Here is a 22,202-nt window from a genome sequence, read left to right as displayed (position 1 = left end):
AATAGAGAGCCTGTTATTAGTTTCCTTGAGAAAATGGCATTTGAACAAAGACCTAAAGAGTGCAGGAGACTTAGCCATGCAGATATTTAAGAGGAGAATAGTCCAGAAGAGGAAATACCCAGTGAAAGGCCCTAAAGTGGGAAAGTACCTTTCATGCTTAAGGAAAAGCAGAAAGGCCAATGTAGCTGAAACAGAGTGCGCTGTTAAGAGATGAGATCACATGTGGCTGGGTGACAGAGTATTAAGGACCTCATAGGCCAAAGGATGACTCTGGCTTTTACTCCAAGTGAAACAGAGAGCCATTGGAAGGCTTGGAGCCAAACAGCAACATAATCTAATTTATGTTTTTAAAAAAACATGGAAGATAGAGGGGCAAGAGTAGAAACAGGGAAACCAGTTTAGGAGACCATTGCAACAATCCTGGCAGAGAGACAACGGGGGCTGGATTTAGGGTGGTCGCAGAAGACCGTGGTAAGAAGCGAGGCAGAGCTGATAGGATTTCCTGACAGACTGGATGTGGGCTGCCAGAGAAAGAGAGGAGTCAAGGAGATTTCCAAGTTTTTGGCTGAACTAACAACTAAAAGATGGTGTTGCCGTCGACTGAGACGGAAAGACTTTTGAAGGAATAGTTTGCTGGGGGTGAAGAGGAAACAATGGTGGGAAATCAGACGTTTGGTTTAGGATAATTGATTCTAAGATGTCAATAAGACAATTTCCATCAATGCTACGAGGTAACTGCTGGTTTCGTCTGAAGACTATAAATTCCTTGAAGACTATAACTTTGTTCTCTGACACCTAAAACAGTGCTTGCTTGCAGAGTAAAAACGCAGTAACTAGTATTGAATGGATAAATGAATTGATGAATGAATGAATGTTGCCCCAAATTAGCAAATTAGTGAAAGTCAGACTCAAAATCTCAGTGCCACGACTCTAGAGTTATTTTTTGTACAGGACATAAGAATGAAGAAATTTAACATTTGCAATTTATGTGTCATGGTTATTAAAATACATTAAATATTGAAACATTTAAGATTTTACTTGTATTTATTGAATAAGATTGATTTTAATTAGGAAACTGAAGGAACTGCATTAACTTTTGGAGCAGACTACAACTTTAAAATAATCATTTGTTTAATATTCCCACAACCTGATAGAATTTATATAATTTTCAAAGCCAAACTCTGGACAGAAGTTGATGTAATGAATTGTATTTTTACATATTTTTATGCCTATAGCATGTTTTTATGGTAGTATAATAAAACGTGATTTAAATCATCAGGCAATATACCTGGTACAGTCAATAACCCAAAAGACAACATAAAAAGAAATAACCTCATTAGAGATATTTTTCTTCCTTTCCTTAAACAGATCATGTATTGAGAATATGCTACTTGTTTATATTAGGAAATGCTACCTCATCTCCCGTGTAGGTTTCCTTGCTTCTGCCCATTGAGGCAGAAACAATCAGGAAAGTCCTGTCTTGTAAATACTGTCTTTTACACCTGTTGACAATTGAAGAGCCTTAACTCTTGGCAGTTCCCACAATATGCCCCTCTCACTCATCCCACATATTTTAAATTTTCACAGCAGGAGGGAAAAAAAAGAACAGTTCCCTGAGTTTGTCATGCAAAGTGTTGCATGGCTTCAAGTCTTTGTGTGTGTTGTTCTTTCCCAAGCACCCTCTCATACTTTTCCTCCTGCTCAACCACTGGCAAAGCCCTCCCTCAGGTACCCCACCTCTGGAAAGCCTTCCTTAGCATCCCTTCCCCATATCATCCTAATCGTATGCAGGGAGCCGGCATATTTTACCTGCCTCATTTTCTATTATATTTGCCTATTCACATGCTTGTCTCCTTTGTCAGACTGTGATTATCAAAGGCAGGAGTCATTTTTTTTAATGCACTTCCTGGCCCTCTAGTACATGAGCAATATGTGTCTGTCTTAGGATGAACTCCCACCCAAAGCCATATTCTCCCCACAGATTTTCAGTAATTTTTATCGAGCTTCAAAGGCCATGTAAAATATGTCTCCTCTTGGCACCTAGCTTTCCAAAGCTGTGCTAAATCTTAGTTAATGTTTAATCTTCACAGCAACCTGGGAATTAACAGCCATTACTGCATTGTGGAGATGAGAACCTGAGCCTAGGGTCACCCAGTGAATCAGGACCTACATTTTTTAACTTATAGGACTTTGCTCCTTGCAGCAGCACCTCATGGCAAAGGGCCATCAGGAACTCTCTGAAACTTGGCAGAAGCAGCCAAAAGGGAGGCAGTATAGAGGGAAATTCTCCAGTGAGAGGGAGCAAAGAAAGGTCACCATGCAGGCTCTCAACAGAGTGAAATCTGGGGCTAGTTTTGGCAAAAATGTTAACAGAATGCATTGCCAGAGATCTCTCATACCTCCAATTCACCTTGCATTTTGGTGCACGACACATGAACTTTAATAACAACATGACTTCCACAAAAAAAAAGATTATCTCATTTTGCTTTCATTGTTCTCACAGCAGGCTGCAGGGGGGAGGCAACACGATGACTAATAGTGTATTCAAAAGAAGCACATTGGTTCCATTTGAGGATAAATGCCCCATGCACTCTTCATTAGAGAACTTAAGTGGCATCCTTTCCGAAGGGATGGAAGTCTGCAGTTCCACGGAATGGGATCGGCAGTCAGAAGTGTCCCCAGTGCAGGTGGAGACCGACACTGACACCAGCTGAAAGACTGGGTGTCCTTGCCTTCTCCGCAGGCTTGTTACATGAAGGTACTCCCACAAGCCTGCAACACTGTTACAAACAGTATTAATGCTGAATCTCAATCAAGGTCACCAAACCAGAGGTCACCTAATTTTGAGAAAAAATTAACTCTCGGTTATTCTTTAACATCCTATGGGATGCTTTCTTGAATTTGACTTAAAATTAATAGGATCCATGTTACATGCCCAAGAGTAGAGAACGTCAACGTTTCTAATGCTTATCTAGGACCAGTCTGAGAGCCAGATGCAAATTTAAAGCCAAACATCCATATCTGTTTTTCCGTTATGTGCAGAATAAACCAAATCAACAAAACCTCTCTATGATGCATAAACATAACTGTGAGAGCAACTGAAATCACACTGTCCCTGCCTGGTTCTCACACAATCTGCTTTATAATACACAAATTAAAAAATCACTATACATTTGAAAATGTTTTGCAACTTTTGCTCATAATTTTCATTAATCTAGCTTCACAAAGAATGTGAACATCGTGTTATCCCATTCATTCCTCAATCCACTCTTCTCCAGGTTTTACTCTTATCTCTGCTCTCAATCAGGCAGCCAACAGAAGAAAAAACCTTCCAATCAACAACAGAAACATTTACTTTGGAGGTAAATATATGTATGCATGTGTATACACAATAAAACATATTGAGTTAACAAGTGAAGACCTTAATGTGTCCAAACCCATGATGAATAAAGGATGAGTCTGGGTGGCACTTATATCAGAGCAGTGCATTGCATTTAAAATTCAAAGATCCTTTGACTGATTGCATAAAACATTATATTTATTTTTTTTAATTACTAAAACAAATTGAGATTTTATCTTCTTCCGAAAGTATCCCAAAACACAGGCTACTCGCCACCAGTTGATATGGATATAGATGTGGACATTTGATAGATAGATACCTTAATTGTAGTCGTGTGTGCTCCAGGGTATTCTTTTTCTTCCAGTGTTGACCATCTTTCGATAAATTTAGATACTAGGGAATCATCATAGTCTACTATCTGAAATCCAGACACATTTGCACCTCCAAACTGAATTTTTAATAGGTCTCCATCAGTAAATCCCTAGACAGAGAACACGTTTATGTTAGGCTTTCTACTAGGAATCCAACAGAACTCAGAATTTACCAAATAACTCTATACATTGTGGTTTTAAAAGTTTCAAAGAACACATGAGCCATAAAAATCCTATAGTAAATGTTTCATGTATTTATCAGCCAATACGCTTCATCAGCACCTAGCACCATCTTGGCATCAAGAGTCCTTACTCAGTGATGGTTTATTGGTCATACTTACATAAAAGTTCTCCATTTTATTGAGAAATCTTCCATGGATGAGGACTACATTTTATTTATTGAATCTATAAGACAGCACCACCATGTGGTTACAGACACCTAACAACATTAAGCTAGTTGTCCAAGAGCTACAACACTGTGAGCAAGTTATTCCTGTTTGAACTGTGCATTCTCTAAAGCAATATAAACATCTTTTAAATGAGAACGGAAGGTACTAAATGCTTAGCCATTATCTGAGAGCAATTAAACAATTTCACATTCATTTTATAAAACATATTAAATTTAAAAAATCAATTTCTCTTTCATTATTAGAATGAATTCAGCCATTACTAAAACTATCATATGGTGTTTCCATTGATTTCAAATACTGTGGTGTCATAAACTGCATCTCAGTTTGAGAGTACATTCTCTCCAAGATAAAATCACAATTTTAATAAGTCACAATTATAAATATTTTCTCCATACACACTTATTCTTTATTATTATGCATAAGGACTGAAAATATTCTGAATCCAAAAGACAGAAGAATCTTTTCTTTGTTGTTGACATTAAAAATATTTTTAATATTATTTTGTGGGGAAGGATAATTACTTTGTTATTAAGTCATAATTTTGGTTTTTCTTTTTATCAAAATAATGCAAATAGTTCGAAAAGGTATGTAACAGAAATCACAGATTTTCTGCTTTACCCCACCATACTCCAGTTAAGCTTCTTCAAAACAATCAATTCCAATAATTTTTATTCTTCAATTATTTACCTCCATATTTCTGCATAAGACATTTGTGCTGTCCTTTCTTGATCAATTCCATTTTAGATATTTTTATGGAGTTTTTGCTTATGCCAGATGAGTATGTAATTCTTTTACATAACCAAACCATTTATCTCCTCAACCATTTTAACGTTCACTGTTTTCACATTTATAATTCTGTTATTCAGAGCAAAGCCAAATATGTTAAGACTGCATTTTCCCTCTTTAATAATATTTCATTGTAATGTTACTAATTGCTTCATTTTTCACTACTATAGCTTTCTATATAATATCCTTACTTTTTTTCCAGTTGCTCCATGAAAACTTTTCATTTTTATATGAGTAAAATATTCAAACATACCAGGTAATCCATTTCATTTTTTTCTGAATTTAATTTCCAGGAGACCTCCTCCTAATGCCGCGGCTCCTCTTTCCATCTACCCTGCAGCTGTGACCCAGTGCCCTTTTCCCACTTTTCTGAGTAGCTCCCCTGTGTCCTTGATCACTTTTCTGCCATGTTTGACTTCTTTCTTCTGCTAGTCCTCAATCATTTGCTGAGACACACTGGAGGTAAATTTTTTGAGACATTGAATGTCCGAAAATACCTTTATTTTGCACTGACACTTGATTAGTATTTTGGCTGAGAATAGAATTTTAAGTTGAAACCCTCATAATCTGAAGGCATTGTTCCACTGGCTTTTATTGTCTCTACTGAAAAATACAATGTCATTACTTCCAATTATTTTTGGTACATGACTCGCTTCATACCCCACTCTGCTTCTCACCTGTCAGAAACCTTTAAGATCTTCTTTTTATCTCTGAAATTTCATAGTATTTATTTGAAATATGAAAGAAGTCTTTTTTCTTTCATGATTGTGTGTACTCAACGGACGGATTTGTGTCATTCAGTGCGGGAAATTTTTCTGAATATTTCTTTGACAATTTTCTTCCCGTTTCCCCTATTCTGTCTTTTTAGAATGCCTGCTATGAAAACATTATAATCCTTAGATTAAACATCCAGGTCCCTTACAGCTTCCCCTGCACACACCACTTTATATTGTCTTGTCATTTTGTTACATAATCTGGAGGATTTTCTCAACTTTATCTTCAAATTCATGCAATTTTACTTATTATTTTAGAAAAAATTATGTTAACTTCCCAGAGCACTTTCTTATTCTGATTTTTTTCCATGATATCCTTTTCTCTTTTTTTATGGATAATATATTTTCTTTCATTTCTCTGCAGATATTCATTACAATTTTAAACATTTTCTCATGTTTCCTGCCTGTTCTGTTTCTGTTTATTTGTATTGCATCCTTCACAGCAAAGACTTTTCTCAAATATCTGGTTATACTTGACTGTGTAAGAGCAAGACTCGAAAAGGTTTCTGGGAATTTCTGTGTGCAAGGGCAAGCCTCACTGATGGTTCTGCTTCACTGCAGGGTAGGTAGTAAGGTGGGGTGAATGGCAGTGCTTTTTGTCCATACCTGAAGGGTTGAAGAAATGACACCTGGATGCCCTCATGAACACTGCTTCATCACTTTATGGACAAGCTATCTTTTTAAAAGCTCTCCCAGGAACGTAATCACAGTCTGTGTTCGGGGAAACTAATCAAGCATTCAGCAATTCCTGAAAAAACTAATCAGTAATAGTATCTGGGGATGTTTCTAGCCTTTATAACCACCTTCTTTAACACTCATAAGACACTGGACAGGGAAAAAGGGACATTCCCAATCAAGAGTTTGGAAGATGAAAGCCCTTCAACTTTGGATGGCATTACTCAATTTTAGATGTCAGTGAAATTTTCAAGGGTCCTCTAAATACTCAGAAACTGTAGCACTCGACAGATCCTTTGAGCTCACTGATTCACTAGAAGTTCCATATGGTGAGGATATCAAGTATCCAGAAAAGGAAAAACAGAATTGGAATTCACATAAAATTTTAGATAAATTTCTTCCTAGAAGCATGACTTCAGCATGAACTTGCTTTAATTTTCTTTTTTTATCTTTTTACTTTTTCCATTCGAACACTTCTTTCCTTTTTCATAGCATCAGATATCAACTCTCAAATTGATGAGCCACCTTCTGTCATTATTTCTCAATGTTCCAATATAATCTTCTCCATCTGGACATTTTTAAAGATCACAGCTTTCAATGTGGCTCTGTGTTGTTCATCAAATGGCACGATTCACACGAGGGACTGACTGTTCAGGCTGCTCCCTGCACAGAATGTGGTTCTGAAGAGAGTGAATACAGAGCTTCATCTATTTTAACTCTTGCTTCTCTGGTAGGGAGTTATTTAGGGTCTATAATATCATATTAAAAGGGTAATTGCAATAAATTTTTATAGTAGTTAGTGATTTCATTGCCAAGCGAATTTTATCTTAAACAATCAACTTCTCCCAATAGCACATAGATATGAGATTTAATATTCTAAACTACTGGTGCCACCTTCTAGTGAAAATAATAACTAGCAGTTGTAAGATGGTAAGCTGTTTTTAATCTCTTTCCATCACTACTAAAAATAATGTCTTCTAATGTAACAATCTGATATTACAGAAATGATAAAATAAATCTGCATTTATATAAACATGCAACCTTTTCAAAGCTCTTTTATGCTGTTTTGAATAAGCTCTCATTCTCTCTCTCTCTCTCCCTCCTTTTCTCCACCTTTTTTCTGAGGTTAGGTGTCCTCAATCACACAGAATCACACTTATTAAACGAACATAAACCTTTGCAACACGAAAGTTGTAGGTTTGTTGTACATCTGGTATAAAAACTATTTTGAAAAAAGAAATGTCTAATGATAATTTTAAACTGACTCCGATTATACTTAAGAGAAAGAGATACAATTAACCACTTGGATGGTCAGTACAATCTTAATTTGAAATCCCAATGAAAAAGTGATCATCTATAGGAATTCAATTTTCATTGTTTTGCTTATATAGCAAGTAGAAAACCAGAAATAAATAATGTCTAATACATAAATATTCTGGATATTTCCAGGTTTAATTTTGCACTGACATATTCTCACAAATGTGCGTTTATTTCAAACATTGTATATACTAAAAATTTTAAATGAATAAGCAAAGGGTAAAGTTTATAAAACATAGTGATAATGAGAAACAAGGGGAAATTTGAACAATTAAATTTTAATGTTTCTGAAAATTTTCTCTTAGTTAAAATATGCCTTCTAAGACAATTTACAAATCTTGTCAACATTGTTCTATAATTTCTTATATCATTTATAGTAATAAGAAATTGATTAGAAAATGTAAAGTGGGAAGTAAATATAAAACATAACAAATTCAGAAGAATATTGTCACTTTTAATCGATCAATATAAAAAATAAGTTTTTAAAAATACTACTGATAAATATTGGTCATTCAAAATTATTTTTTAATTAATAAGCATCTCTAATAAAATAATAAATATCAATTAATTCACCTACCAGATTTGCAATGATGTAATGGTACCCTTTAACATGTTTTCCAATGGTAATAACCTAAAAAGGTATAGAAACAATTATTTAATAACGTAGATAAGATAAATGTAAAACTACTGATGTTATGACCTGATTTAGGAAAAAATGGAATTTTATCTACTATGTTTTTTGACGTTCCACAATGAGTCATACTTGAGAAAATATAATTGTCAAATCGAGACAATATTTCTCTCAGAAAAAGTAACAATACATTTTAGTGCTTTATAAATGTTATCTTTCAAGAAGCCAACAACCAAACAAAAATAATTACCTTGGTTTTGCCAGTAGTCAAAATAAGGCCACAAGATTTTAAGAAACATAAAACCAACAACATGTTGAACCCATAAGTCATAATTTTATTTCTACAAAAGCTATGTTTTTTCTTTCCAATGAAACTTTAAACAGCTGAAACCAACAGCTGAGATTTTATATTTCTACATCTACACTCACAGATGAACACACATAGAGTCTATAATAGGACATAAATTGGAAAAGAATATTAAAAAGCATCTAAAAGAATTCTTATATGGATCTATAAAATAATATTCCTATCTTAAGTATTTTGAAATGTTTATAGTTTAGTTCAAATGGACACTTATTTCTAGCTGGAGGCAGCAAAGTATCAGAGTATAATTTTTCTTCACAAATCTAAGTCAAAACCCAATTGCTAGATAAACACTTCATGGAACAAGTGGTAGTTTGGGTAATGCTCACAGCAGTTTTTGACACTATTGAATCAATTTGACTTTCACTGATCTATATCAATTATGAGAGCAGAAATAGGTAAAATAGCCATGCTGTAGTCCTAGTACTTAGACATTCAAATGCAGTTTCTATTTTTAAGAAAATAGTCACACTAGGGCCACCCTGTGGCTGAGTGGTTAAAGTTCCACTCATTCTGCTTCTGTGGCCCAGGTTTGCATGTTTGGATCCTGGTCATGGACCTACTCCACTCATCAACCACACTGTGGAGGCATCCCACACACAAAATAAAGACAGATTGGCACAGATATCAGCTCAGGGCTAATCTTCCTCAAGTAGACAAAAGAGGAAGGTTGGCAATGGATGTTAATGCATTAGAGGATGACGAATCTTCCTCACGAAAAAAAAAAGAAAAAAGAAAATAGTCACACCAATGGAAAGCATGAAATGCAGAACCATAGACAAAAATGTAAAACATTAGCTTTCTTCCCCGATTAAAGTGTTTTGGTGGCTTCTCATTGCTTTTGGCATAATAAACAAAATCCTTCATATGCTGCAAAGTCCAACGATCTTGCAAACTGCTCCAGCCCCACCATCACTCTCTACACTAGAGCCACATCGGCCCTCATTTAGTTTCTTTGTGCACAAAATGGCTTCTTTTCATCACTTCAGGGCTTTACACATTCTATTCCCTCTGTTTGGAAAGCTCTCTCCACCACCAAATCCTTTGTCTTATTCATTCGAAAGGCACAATGGATGTCAACTCAATGTTACTTCCCAGAAGAAGACTTCCCTGACTTTCCCTCATCCCCGACAAAGTCAGGTGCTTGAAAGCAACACATTTAGTCAAAGATTAAAGGCAAAAATCCTAGGAAGGATTCCACCATATGCCGCTTTAATATTAACTGGTAGCTCTTTAGAAAGGGGCGAGTTAGGGCTAATATTATTTAATTTCTAACCTATTTTGTATAACACAACTAAACTGCCTTGTCCAAGAAACTGAACCTTCTGTATTGAAGGGAGAATTCTGAAGAAAAGATGCCATTCTGAATGAAAAATATATTAATTAGTATCAGCTGAATCGAGTTGATTATGTACTTCATATTTCCTACTGACATCTGTTGGCTCTGCTTTCTGAATCATGCATGTCTTCCTTCTGGGAATTCAGAAAAAACATAGAATAAATGGTGCCATCAGTAGTCCCTACCTGAGTTTAGTGTTCACTGAGAGAAAGGAGGGATATGAAAATTCACTAGCCCTACTTCTACTTAAGAATTAGTGTTGGCATACTAATAACCATCATATCTTTGCTTTATAATAACCATTAGTATTACACTAATGATAGAAAATTTATGTTAATTTCTAAATGTTTTTGATGGCTGAGTTCTTTTCCTACCTAATTACAGCTAGAAATAAGTGCCTCCAAGGTTTTAGCATATGATAAAATACTTATAGTCTAACAAAGTTCCATTCTATTTCTAAATTTAAGTTCTTATGAAAATTAAAACTTCATCTCATCTCTATTCTCTTATAAGTATTAATAGAGTAAATAAGTAAATAGTGTTTCCTTTTCTTGAAATGTAGTTCAACCCCATTTTTTGCCTGGTAAACTCTAATCCTTGAAGACCTTCCTTAATCTTTCAATCTAAATTATTTCTTTCCATAATTCTCTCTCACAACATCTAATTATTTTCATTCAATAATAAATACCATTATTATAATTACATATTAATTTCTGTAAATAGATATTCACCTGGCTGGGGCCTTGCCTGTTTTTGTTTTGTTTAACATTACTTTCTTGGATCTACTGCAGTGCCCGCTGAGCAAACAGTAGACATTCAGAGAAATTTATTGAAGAAATAAATCAATGAATCCAAACCAGCCAAACACTACCCGTATGTGAATCCTTCACAGATCATCCCACCCGTATTAAGATAGTTACTTCCTCCTCCATGCTCTTAGACCACATTGTATAATTTGTAATATTCTAGCATTACATGTGTACATTTTTTCTTCCCCTCTAAACAATGAATTCATGGGATGCAGACACCACTCTTACCTTTCTTTGCATCCCTCATTCCAAACATACATGTCCTCAATAAATGTTTATTGATTCATGCAACCATCCATCGTACACACTCATTTAATACATTCAAGAGTATCTTATGAAAATACAAATAATATATATGCACAAAATATTCTGTATATTTTGAATGGATGTCTATATGGACATTTATTTAATCATGATTATATATTTGCTTCAAAACATTACATTCCATAAATTCCCAGTTTCTCTTGTAGTTCTTCTACTTTTGGAAAGAATTATTTTCATATAGGTTTTCTCCAACATTTATTATGATGAGTAATGAATACTTAAAGTTTTTAAACCAAAGACTAATGACTATTATTAAAATTCAGTTTTAATGAGAATCTCCTATGAAATTCAAATGAGTTGCTGAAGTTCACATTTAAACAAGAGCTCTTCCAGTTACAAACAATCCTAACTTCATCTCCTGAGACAGGAATCAAGATTTCTCTGATGAAACGTTCACCTTTCTGGCATACAACATTTAGTTCTTTCTCATAATAAGAGCGACTTTTATTCAGTTATTTAATATTTCATGAGAGATCCATTTTGTATGTCTCAGGGCCTATATTATTATATACCATTTAAGGCTGCCTCAACATTTATGTTTGCAAAGTGCTTGGTATTATACAAATTAGTGAATCTAATTTTCTCCTCAAAGCATAGAAGGGCCAAGAAATGCATACTCAACTGTGTATTTTTCTTCCAATCTTATATTATGCCAAGGAACTAGCAGTCATCATTACACACACACACACACACACACACACACACACACACACACGTGTTTATTAACTCAGAATAGAAGCGGATACCCAGTATGGAGGCTTACTTCATAAATTATAATGGTGCTTCACCACCCAGGTCACTAGCTCTATCTAGAAAACATAGGGGATATTATTATTATCATGAGGATGTTACTGCATTGCTGTCCTGTCCTGAAAGATCTTAAACAGAAGCAGGGTGACACGGTAAGCACAGATAAAACATCCTTACCTCTGGTATCATGCTACTCTTGAAAACATTCCACATTAATACATCTAGTTTACTTCTCAACCGGTAAAGTCTGTCTTTATGTGTCTTTCCTACACAGTTTAATTTCATAGATTAATAGTTTTCTAGTGACACCAAACCTACCTAGTAGGAGGAAAACATTACTTCTTGGGAAAATAAATACATGCTTTTTCTGAAGCCAGACTCATTTAGACAACAATACAGGCTTGGCACATGATACTGTACTCTAATGAGTACTTCATACATAGCCAAAGAATTCATGAACTACTCACTTTTCTCTTAGGGCCCAGACTTATTTTCATTTAATATGTGTCTATTCTTTATCTCTAAAAAGTTCAAAAGAATTAAATTTTAAGTTTCCAATTAAAAATATCAAAGATTAGGGCAACACTTAAAATGTAAAACATAAGAGTCAGGAATTATATATTGAATATATTTCATGATTATTAAGATGTGTCAGCATTATTGAAGAGCATCTGCTACTGCTAACTGAAGCCCGAGATCATTTAATTGGTGATCTTTGCTGCATCCTACATAAATCATAAAGGAAAAACTGCTGTCCAAGCACCTCACACAAACACCCTTGCAAACGCCGACATCGCGCACGTATTCTATATTTGGTGCCATTAGAAAACAGAGCAGCAAACCTGGTCTACAATGTCGTTGACTTTATCCCGTTCACAGTCAAGGATCACACGCCGTTCCTTTTTTAACTCCAGATCCTGAAAAAGTGACCGGTAGGTCTCATCTTTCTTGTCATTGTTAATGTTTCCCACATTGATAGCAGTCACTTGCCATTTCTTTTCAGCAGCGGAATCCAGCACAGCTTGCAGTGTTGATAAGCCTAGGAAGGCAAAGAAAAATGATGACTGATAAAGATACTTGAATAACTCAGAATTGTGTTGTATAACTCAGAATATATTTTTAAGGCTGACACTTTGTGCAACTAAGGTGATGTTGACTCTTCTAAAAAGCTACAACTATGATCTTTATCAACATCTACCTATTTCCGCTTCAAATCAAAAACTCTTTTACCTACATGCTATTGTTCTTACTGAAAAAGTCATAGTCTGGGGGAAAAATATTATCCCCTCCTTTCAGCTCTCTGAGCTGTCTTCTTTTAGATATTACCAAAGTGTAATGTCTTTAACACCTCTGGTTTAAGTGAAGTCAAAGACATTACAAAAATTTCTTTCTCTTATAGAATGGAAAAAATTATTTCATTATATATGATAGTCTATCATTTCATATTAATATCTTGAAAGGTTCAGTACATTTTCAGTGAGATGACTCTATGTGAGTAAAAGAACCGATAATCTCTATATGGCTGCTATATTTCCTTCTATTGTTTTCTAGTCAGCAATTTTGGTTTTTTTCTCAACCTTCTGTTATATCATTTTTTCTTATTGGGACTGATCCCATAGAGATTAAAATGTTCACCTATTAACCAGATGGTAGCAGTTAGTTTTTTAGCACAGATTTGTTACATTTACTTAACTTCCCAAATGAGAGATCATTTTACTATTTATTAGTCATTTTCCTCATAGCATTATAGGACTTAGAAAATTTTATTTTTATTTTTAATTGTTCACACATTACCTCATAATGTAGGACTGAGAGGGAAAACAACTTGGGAATTTATCACCTAAAGTTAAATCTGCAGTTTAACACTTGGAAAACCAGTCCATAAACTTGTCTTCCACACCACTTCAACTCTTCACAGCCAACCCAAATTCATCATTTCTATTAATAGCTTAATGAACAACACAAAATCAAGGCTCCAAAAAGAATTCAAAACTCATCACATCATCTTCCTGATGCCAGAAAGCCCTGCATCTTTCTCCAAAGAATATTGATCCTCTTACCTATAAAATGTGGGATTTACCTAATGTGATCACAGTGCTCTATAAATTTTATTCACGTACTAAACTTTATTTAAATCTGTTTACCATGGCAAAAAAAAATGTGCATTCTAAATGTTGTTGAAAACTATTTGAACCTGTAAAATATCATTAAAAATTTTATTGATTCAATATTGGCCCCGAGTATATAAAATGAGCCAAGAACATCTTGTTGATACCAGAAAGCAAGGAAGCTCTCCAAAAATATTAGCATTGTGTCAAAAGACTCAGGAGCCAATTCCATGAAGATCGCTTTAAATAAAGAGAAGGCGATTTGAATATCAAAAACAATAATAACTGCAAAAGACAAATACAGAAAATATTTTAAGTCCATGAATTCATAATAATATTTTTAAAAATGTTTGGTTACCTTTGAAAGATGCTAGGGAGCCAAGTTATTATTTTGAAAACTGGTAAATAAAAGAAGAAAAATTTGCATTTTCCTGCCTTTCCTATATGAACTATACTCAGGATAATAATTAATTAAGGGAAGTTTCTCTTTTGGAAAGACTCCAGCTAATAAATGATGAACGAATATAGATTTAGAATTATAACCATCTTGTAACATCTGGTGAATGACTGAATCAAGGTAACAATCATTAACTGCTGCTAACCACACAAAAAGAGAGACAACCAGAAGTTATATGTCTCCAAATGGGAATATTCGATGCCACCTATAAAGTATTCATGCTAAAAAAGTGAACATGAATCTCATCAAGCTTCTAGAACTAACTACCAATTTATAAGGAATATATGGTACAGAGTAATATGCTAAATACCATAGTGTTGCAATCATCAAAATTCAGACTATGGGAAACTCTATATTATATTATAAAAGCATCAAGAGATATATTAACCAATTGTGATATATGGACCTCATTTTTATCGTGATTCAAACAAATTGTGAAAGAAAATATGATGATATTAATGAATTATTGTTAGTTTTGTCTGTATATGATGATATTGTGGTTACGTTTAAAACGAGAGAAATTTCTTTCAAAATACAAACAAATATTTACAGATGAAATGACACGATATCAGGTATTTGTTTCAAAATAATTGTGAAGGGTAGAGGGACACAGATAAAGGAAGATTCTTCATATATTGGTCATTAATAAAGCTGGGTTAAGAGTCCTTGGGGGTCTTCATATTATTCTCTCTATTTTGTTAAGTAAAATATTTCATAATGAAAATTTAAAATAATTTACTTTTATTTCAAACTGGAAAGTTGAACCATAAATTGAACTTAAAGTGAATTTTGTTTTATGGAAAAATAATAAAATTGGTTTCTCTATCCAGTCTTGTACCAAAAAAATATAGAACAAACAAGAATTTCTAAAGGGATAATTTAAACAGAGACCACATGCCACTGTAAAAAGAACTGTTAATGATAAGACTTATTTTACAAACTTCATGGATCACCTATGATTTCCATTCACCATTGATGAATTAAATCCTTCCATGATACAATTCACATCCTTTTCCTGTTTTTCATCGTCAGCGAAGACAGAACACACACAGCTGGTCATCATGATCAATTTGATAGTGATCGATGTGCTTGAAAATAGTTACTAAGTCTATCCAGTTTTCTTTCCACGTCAGAAAAAAAGCTAATTTTCTTAACATCTTCCACAACCTAACTCCTGCTTTTCCACATTCCAACATTATGCAGCTCTCCGTTGTTGTCTCCTTGAAAACAATACACCCTGGATGATGTTCTATATACTATTCACATATTGTCGTATAGCGCTTTCAAGTGGGCTTCCTTTCTTCTGGGTGATAAATTATTTCACTTCATTTTTTTTAATTATGAAGTTTACCACATAGCAAAGTTTCAAAAGTGATGATGCTCTTGATATTCTGTTTTATCTTTCAGCATATAATACAAGAAATTTTAAATATAAATAACAATGTGTAAATGGATTTTAGCAAGTGATATTTCTAAACGTAACATTTACTGGCAATTCACCTTAGCAGAGAATATGGAGACAAGGTATAAAATCAGGAAGAATGCATTTAAAGAAATGGCTGAGATTCAAACTCATTCATTCTGTGTGTCAAAAGTAACTCACAGTTGATGTGAATTCTGTGATAATAAAACTCTCAGAATTAATATTTGGTAACCTAGGAAACCTAAAAAAAACCCTACATCCATTTATTAAGAAGCTAAACTGCTCAAGTGGTGCAATATCAGACGATGAATTTACTTTCATCAGAAAACACTGAACAATATTAAATCATCTCCTAAAGACTGCCAGAAGTAATTTACAGACCCCCCCACGGCATAGTTGACTCAGGATTGAAGAGACTGCTGTCCCAGGCTTAGTAATTCAGATTCTTAGATTTGTTTTCTCACTAATAGTAACTGACCCTCTCAAATTCTCTCTCAACTTGATCTCCCCCTTTACCACAACTAAGAATTTTGTATTGTCTGGTTACTTTAAATTTAATAGATTATTTTAAAAGTCACTGAAAATGCATGTTACAACTATTGAGGTGAAATTAAATTCTTTAAATGTCCACAGATTCATGTTTTGGATCTCTTTGTACCATATTCTAATTAGGGGAGAAAGTATTACTTGAGATATACCTCTTTTCCTTCCACACAAACTATATAAAGAAGTATCTTCATACATACATTCATCCCTTAATTCAGAATATAAATTTATATGAACAATGGTAATTCTATATATATGTTGGTTTACTGAAAGCTATTAGTAAGTAGTGATCATTCAACTATAATATATACACTACTATATCGGGATATTTGAATTATTATAGCAGAGACCGATTTCTTATTATCGAATAACATAGAACAAAGAAAACTTGAGAGATGCAGTTGTTCATCTACAAATAGAAAAAAAATCCGGAAAATTAACTGTTCCTCCTAATAAATATTTTTAAAATATGTTCTAAAAACCTTTGAGAAACTTACAAGAGACTGAAATTAAGTTCTAAACTCTACTAAATTCTCAGTCTTTTGGCTAAAATAAAGAATGGCTGGACTACAGTATTGTTGGATTACTTTTCTTCCCCATGTACCTGATTGTCACCAGACTAATTGTAGCTGTACAACTTATTTGTAAACTGACAATCTCCCTAAAACTCTCTCAAAGTGTTACTAGCAGTAGCTCACAGCCTCCTCTTGAGCTAGTGTCAATAATACTGTGAGAGAGTTATCAAAAAGTCATCAGCCTAAAAACAGGGGAAGTCTAAATGTCTTAGTTTGCACATTAATGGGTGGGATTAAAAACGATTACTACAAATAGGTATATTTCAGGCAGACCATGTCTTTCTTCTTAAAAATATTTTCTTTGTTCCATTTAAAATTCACTACCCTTATTCATCTTTCAGGCATAGAAATTAATATTTATGATCACTAAATCATGGCAGCATGCCTAGGCCAGATTAGATTAACATATATTTCCCTCATTGACTTTCTCAGGAACATCTGAAAAGAAATTTGCAATTTGGAAGCATTTTTATTCTATGCATAATGACTTCTTGGAACTGGAATCAAAGTGGTTTCCCTTCAGGGGACAAATAGTATGGCTGAAAATTAAAACCAAGAGATAGAGATATAAAGCATTAATTCTGCTTTTACCTACTGTCTATAGAAATGTATTATCTTATGTTATTGACATGGGACCAATAAATAAAAACCACATTTTGATTAAGTCCTGCCTCAAATTTTGTACACATATATCCAAAGATAAAATCTATATTTAATGCATTAATATAGTTAACCCCATTACTCTATAGATCAAAATGTATTGAAGATTGATCTACTACTCTCTATGAAGTAGAGAGTGCCCTGGGAACTCGGTCATTAAACAGTGGCCAGCTGATGCAACATGGCTTAGCTAAAGAGAAGACACCAGCATCCTAAAAGGCTACACGGTACCAATTGAACAGTTTCAGGACTCCTCTCACCAGTAAGTTTAAAATAGTCAAAGATGATTTATACAAAGACCAGGATGCATCCATGCCCTTCTTTGTTTACAATTGGGATGTAGTCTCCTGGTCCTGTTGCTCAGCATTTGGATGGACAGCTGGAAGCAGGAATGGTTTAACTGGCAGTCTTAGTTAAGAGCAGTGAAATGAAGAAGCATAAAAAATTTTTATATCTAGTTCATATTCAGGACAGAATGTTGGAGAGCCATTTTCATGCTTGGGCGCCATGCTGTTCAAAATAACATCAATTTATATATTTTGAATTTAAAATTTAACAGTATGTTTATCTTATCTAGACTCTCAGAAAAGTAAAGATTATTAAAAAGTGAAAAAATACACAAAAACATATAATCCAGAAAGTGAAGAGAGTGTCATATCAAGGACAGACCATATTGTTTAAAATTGAGGCAGGTGGAGATGTAAGTTGAGAAAATGAAATCATGGGATCTGTTTTTAAAAGCATGGATAATATAGATAAAGATGCATTCTCAAATCATGTAACATTAAAATAAGGAGTGCTTTCTTGAAGTATAAGAGAAATGGGTTAAGAACCAAAGGAAACAAACCAGGTCACATGATGAATGCATGGATAAACTTTTAAAAATGTACTATAATGGCAAAGTAATATAAATTAAGACATCAACCAGGAAAAATCAGAGGGCAAAAATCCCATTTCCATGCGTCAAGTAAAACACTACATAAAAGTAAAGTCTCTTGCCAGTATTTTGAGAGTCTTACATATTTATCTCTGAAAATAGTTTCAGATGAAAGGCCAGTATAATAGTTCTCATGTTAAACATGAGCAGCTATTTGAGAATACCATAAAAATGTATCCATAAGGTAATTTTTGGCTTTAATATATAATTACTTAATACTATAACTCTACTTTGATGTTCTCTCAACAGACGCACTTGAACTCAAATCAATTCGTATAATTTAATGATTGGAGATTATCTCATCACTTCAATGTCATTTAATATTTCTAAAATATTAATAAAATCATTTTTAAATGTCTCAAGATCTTTTCACAAGTACATAAATCTATCCATCTTCACCCGATCATGTCCCAGAGCTTTTCCTTGTTAAGTATCTCTCTTCAAATACTAGAGTTTCTCTTTTTCTATTTATGTCAGCTGCTACCTATTTGAATTTTCTCAAAAGTTCAGTTTCAACTAGTTGTAGTCATAGTGATGGTGAAGTATGTCCGTAAACTAAAAACGCCACCTTCAACTTTGTCAAACAGTAAAGAGAATCCATTTCCTCATCCTTCAATTTAGCAAGCCAGATTAAGGTTCTCAAATAATCTCAAATTTAAAATGTGCAGACGCTTAACTCATTCATTTATTAACCCTATTTACTGAATATCAATTCTGTTCCAGTTAAGAACTGTACACCCAGTGTACCGAGTACTGCCTGGGCATTGCCTTCCTGGGGCTTACAGCCAGATCTTAAATAAAAAGCATAATGCTTAGCCTGTGTGACTAAAACAGTTCCTGGAACACAGTAGGAGCTCAATAGCACTTCTTGCATGAAAAAATGAACACCACTATTAATTACAAGTTGTGATAAGTACTTTGTAGGAAAAGAAGAGATTGCTTTGAGAGAGAATAATGGTATGAAATGCATCTCTGTGGAAATGCTATATAAACTGAGATGTTAAGAAGGAGTAAGATTTAGAGATATGTGCAGAGTTTTGAGGTGAAAGAGTTTGGTGCATCTGCCAACGTGAAAGAAGGTTATTTAGATGGATTTAGCTTAGTGAATGAGCAGGACAGTAGCATAAATTGGCAGGAACCAGATACTATAAGACCTTAAAGCCATGTTTAGAATTTTCAATTTTATCCTCATTATAACGTGAAGCCATTGAAGTGTTTTAAGCAAGGAAATGATGTGCTCAGAAAAGCATTTAAAAGCATTTTAAAATTCTGGCTAGTCTGTGGGAAACAGTTTAAAGAGAAACAAATGTGGAAATGGAGAGATGAGGAAATGAACGCATGATGAGGCTTGGCCTCGAGTCATGACAATGAACAAGAAGAGTGTCTAGGGATAAAATATATTTAGGTGGTAGAAATCACATCAGTAGGATCAAGGGTGAAAGAGATATCAAGAATACCTCCAAATTTCAGGCTAGGTTTATTCATATAAGAGAGTCCTGAGGGACTTAGCAGAGACCAAGAGGAAAGACTATGAATAAGCTCAGTTTTTTTATCACATTAATAAGAAGTATGCTTCAGAATCATCCAGCACATTGGAATCCCTATTTACCCTAAATGGTTCTGTTTTAGTTTTTCTTTCTCTATGGGAATAGAAAAGCTCTCCCGTCTCAAAGTAGGGGGGAAAAATTACTGACATAGCAAAATTTTTCAGCTTGTAAAGTGCTGACTGGTTTTTCCACTGAGTGTTATTCCCAGGAATGGGAGGATGGAGAAGAGCATCAGACAGCTCACTTGAACACTCCTAACTGGGGGCTGCTGCAGTACAATACTACAAACTGATCAATGGAGAACTGACTGACGGCTGGCTCTCTTCTTGTCTGCCCTTGAGGTTTAACAAGGTGCCCTCTCTTGGTGGAAACAGGCTTCTGGTTTTCATCTGAACCTTTAAATATTCCAAGAAGCAAACTGCTGAAAGAAGCACAGTTTGCTACTTAGGTACTCTTACAATAGTGGTCCTCAATTCTTTCGAGTTGGGTTATGGATACTCTCTCTAGAAAAATACAAAGACAAACACGTGCACAAAAAGTTCATACGATTCTAGGAAGTACACAGACCCACTGAAGCTGAATCATGGACCCAGGAATGGTTAAGACATTTGGGATGATGCGTTAAGTCAGACAAGTCTGCTAATACTAAACTTTCCAACAAGGGATATGGGAAACACAAAGGAAGTATCCTCTCTCCCGCAAAAAAACCTTAGTTTAATTAGAGCCAAGACTCTAATTGGCATGCTAATCAAAAACATATCATCATAAACAGTTACATAGAATTGTGAAAACAGCATGGGTCTGTTGTCAGAAGACATGTATTCAGCTGTACCACATGTGAGTAAATCATCAACAAGTCCTTTAACTTCTCTGAGATTCAGGAATCTCATTTTAAAGCAAGGCTAATAATAATTGTACCTGCCTGATAAAACTTTTGCATGTGAAAATATTTAATAATTATAAGTTTCTGTAGTTCTTATTTATATATTTACTCAAATTTTACGTAAACCGATTTTCAAGGCAGCCACAGTCACCATAGGGTCTCAGCTACCGATGCCAAAAGGTGCTTTTTATATTACAACTGAACATTTAGGCATTGGATTGACACAGTCTATGTCTGTCATCATACATTCACAACTTCTTTTTGTTTTACTCTAAATATATTTCCCAGGTTTCGAATGGCATTGATTTACATAGCAAAATTAAACCAAGTGGCTCTCGGACCCTAATACACGTGTGTAGCTCTATAACAACACATATGTGTCGAGGGTAGGCATTGAATTTGACCCATTACAAAGACATAGGGATATGGTTACTTACCTCTGTCACTGTCATAGAGGTACGCAAACTTGTCCCATTGATAGTATTCAATCAAGCTAAGAAGTGCTCCTTTGAGGTCAGGTCTCATCTGAATGACAAATGGATGTGTGCCATCTGTTGGGAAGCTGGGAGTGATGAACGAGACATGGAGCGTTCCACAAAACGAGGTGATGGTATTTACAGACTTCTTGTCATAAAATCCAAAAATAGCATAGACTCCTCTTGAAAACTGGGAGCAAACTAGAAGAATAGGGAAAACAGAGAGGATAAAGCACTGAAATTGGCATACAATCACATGGATTTGCTTGAAACTTAATGCCCTTTTATATAAAATACAAAATAATCAACAAATTGAAAGAAAAATAGGGTGTCACTCGGAAAAGTAGCAATTAAACGAAACTCAGAGCTCCTAATTTTAATCTTTCCCATGGACTTAACTTACCCCATATGTTCTACTCTCTACAAAACAAAAAGAAATCACCAAAATATTTTTGGCTTAGGACCATCATTCTTAAAAAAACTGTATTTCTTTTGAAAATCCCTATAGTTCCCACAATCCCTTGTCCTCTACCAATATTTGTATTTCAGTGAAAGGCATGTGACACTACCTTCTCCCACACCCTCCCCTCCTAGACAGACCATCACTAAGTCATGTTCATTCTAATACCTAAATATATTTAAATGTGGTCCACTTGTTTCTATCTCCATTCCAACCATCCTAATGTTCACTGACAGCATAT

The 22,202-nt window shown here is 34.4% G+C and overlaps 1 protein-coding gene across 8 annotated transcripts in view; it reads right to left on the bottom strand.

Annotated features, from left to right (window-relative positions):
- Positions 1-22,202, bottom strand: part of GRIA2 (glutamate ionotropic receptor AMPA type subunit 2) — a 143,031-nt gene that overhangs the window by 40,837 nt on the left and 79,992 nt on the right. For all 8 annotated transcript variants that reach the window (XR_011501975.1, XM_070504963.1, XM_070504962.1 and 5 more), the window contains exons 3-6: positions 21,463-21,702; positions 12,732-12,928; positions 8,250-8,303; positions 3,660-3,821 (exon numbers count right to left, since the gene is read on the bottom strand). Coding sequence is in view for 7 of the 8 variants with exons in the window: in XM_070504963.1 (XP_070361064.1) it covers positions 3,660-3,821; positions 8,250-8,303; positions 12,732-12,928; positions 21,463-21,702 (653 nt within the window). In the remaining variant the exon portion in view is untranslated. The remainder of the gene's footprint in view (positions 1-3,659; positions 3,822-8,249; positions 8,304-12,731; positions 12,929-21,462; positions 21,703-22,202) is intronic.

The sequence above is a fragment of the Equus asinus genome, chromosome 3, assembly GCF_041296235.1.
Source record: "Equus asinus isolate D_3611 breed Donkey chromosome 3, EquAss-T2T_v2, whole genome shotgun sequence".
Classification (NCBI taxonomy): Eukaryota; Metazoa; Chordata; class Mammalia; order Perissodactyla; family Equidae; genus Equus; species Equus asinus.
This window is presented reverse-complemented; position numbering and strand designations above follow the sequence as displayed.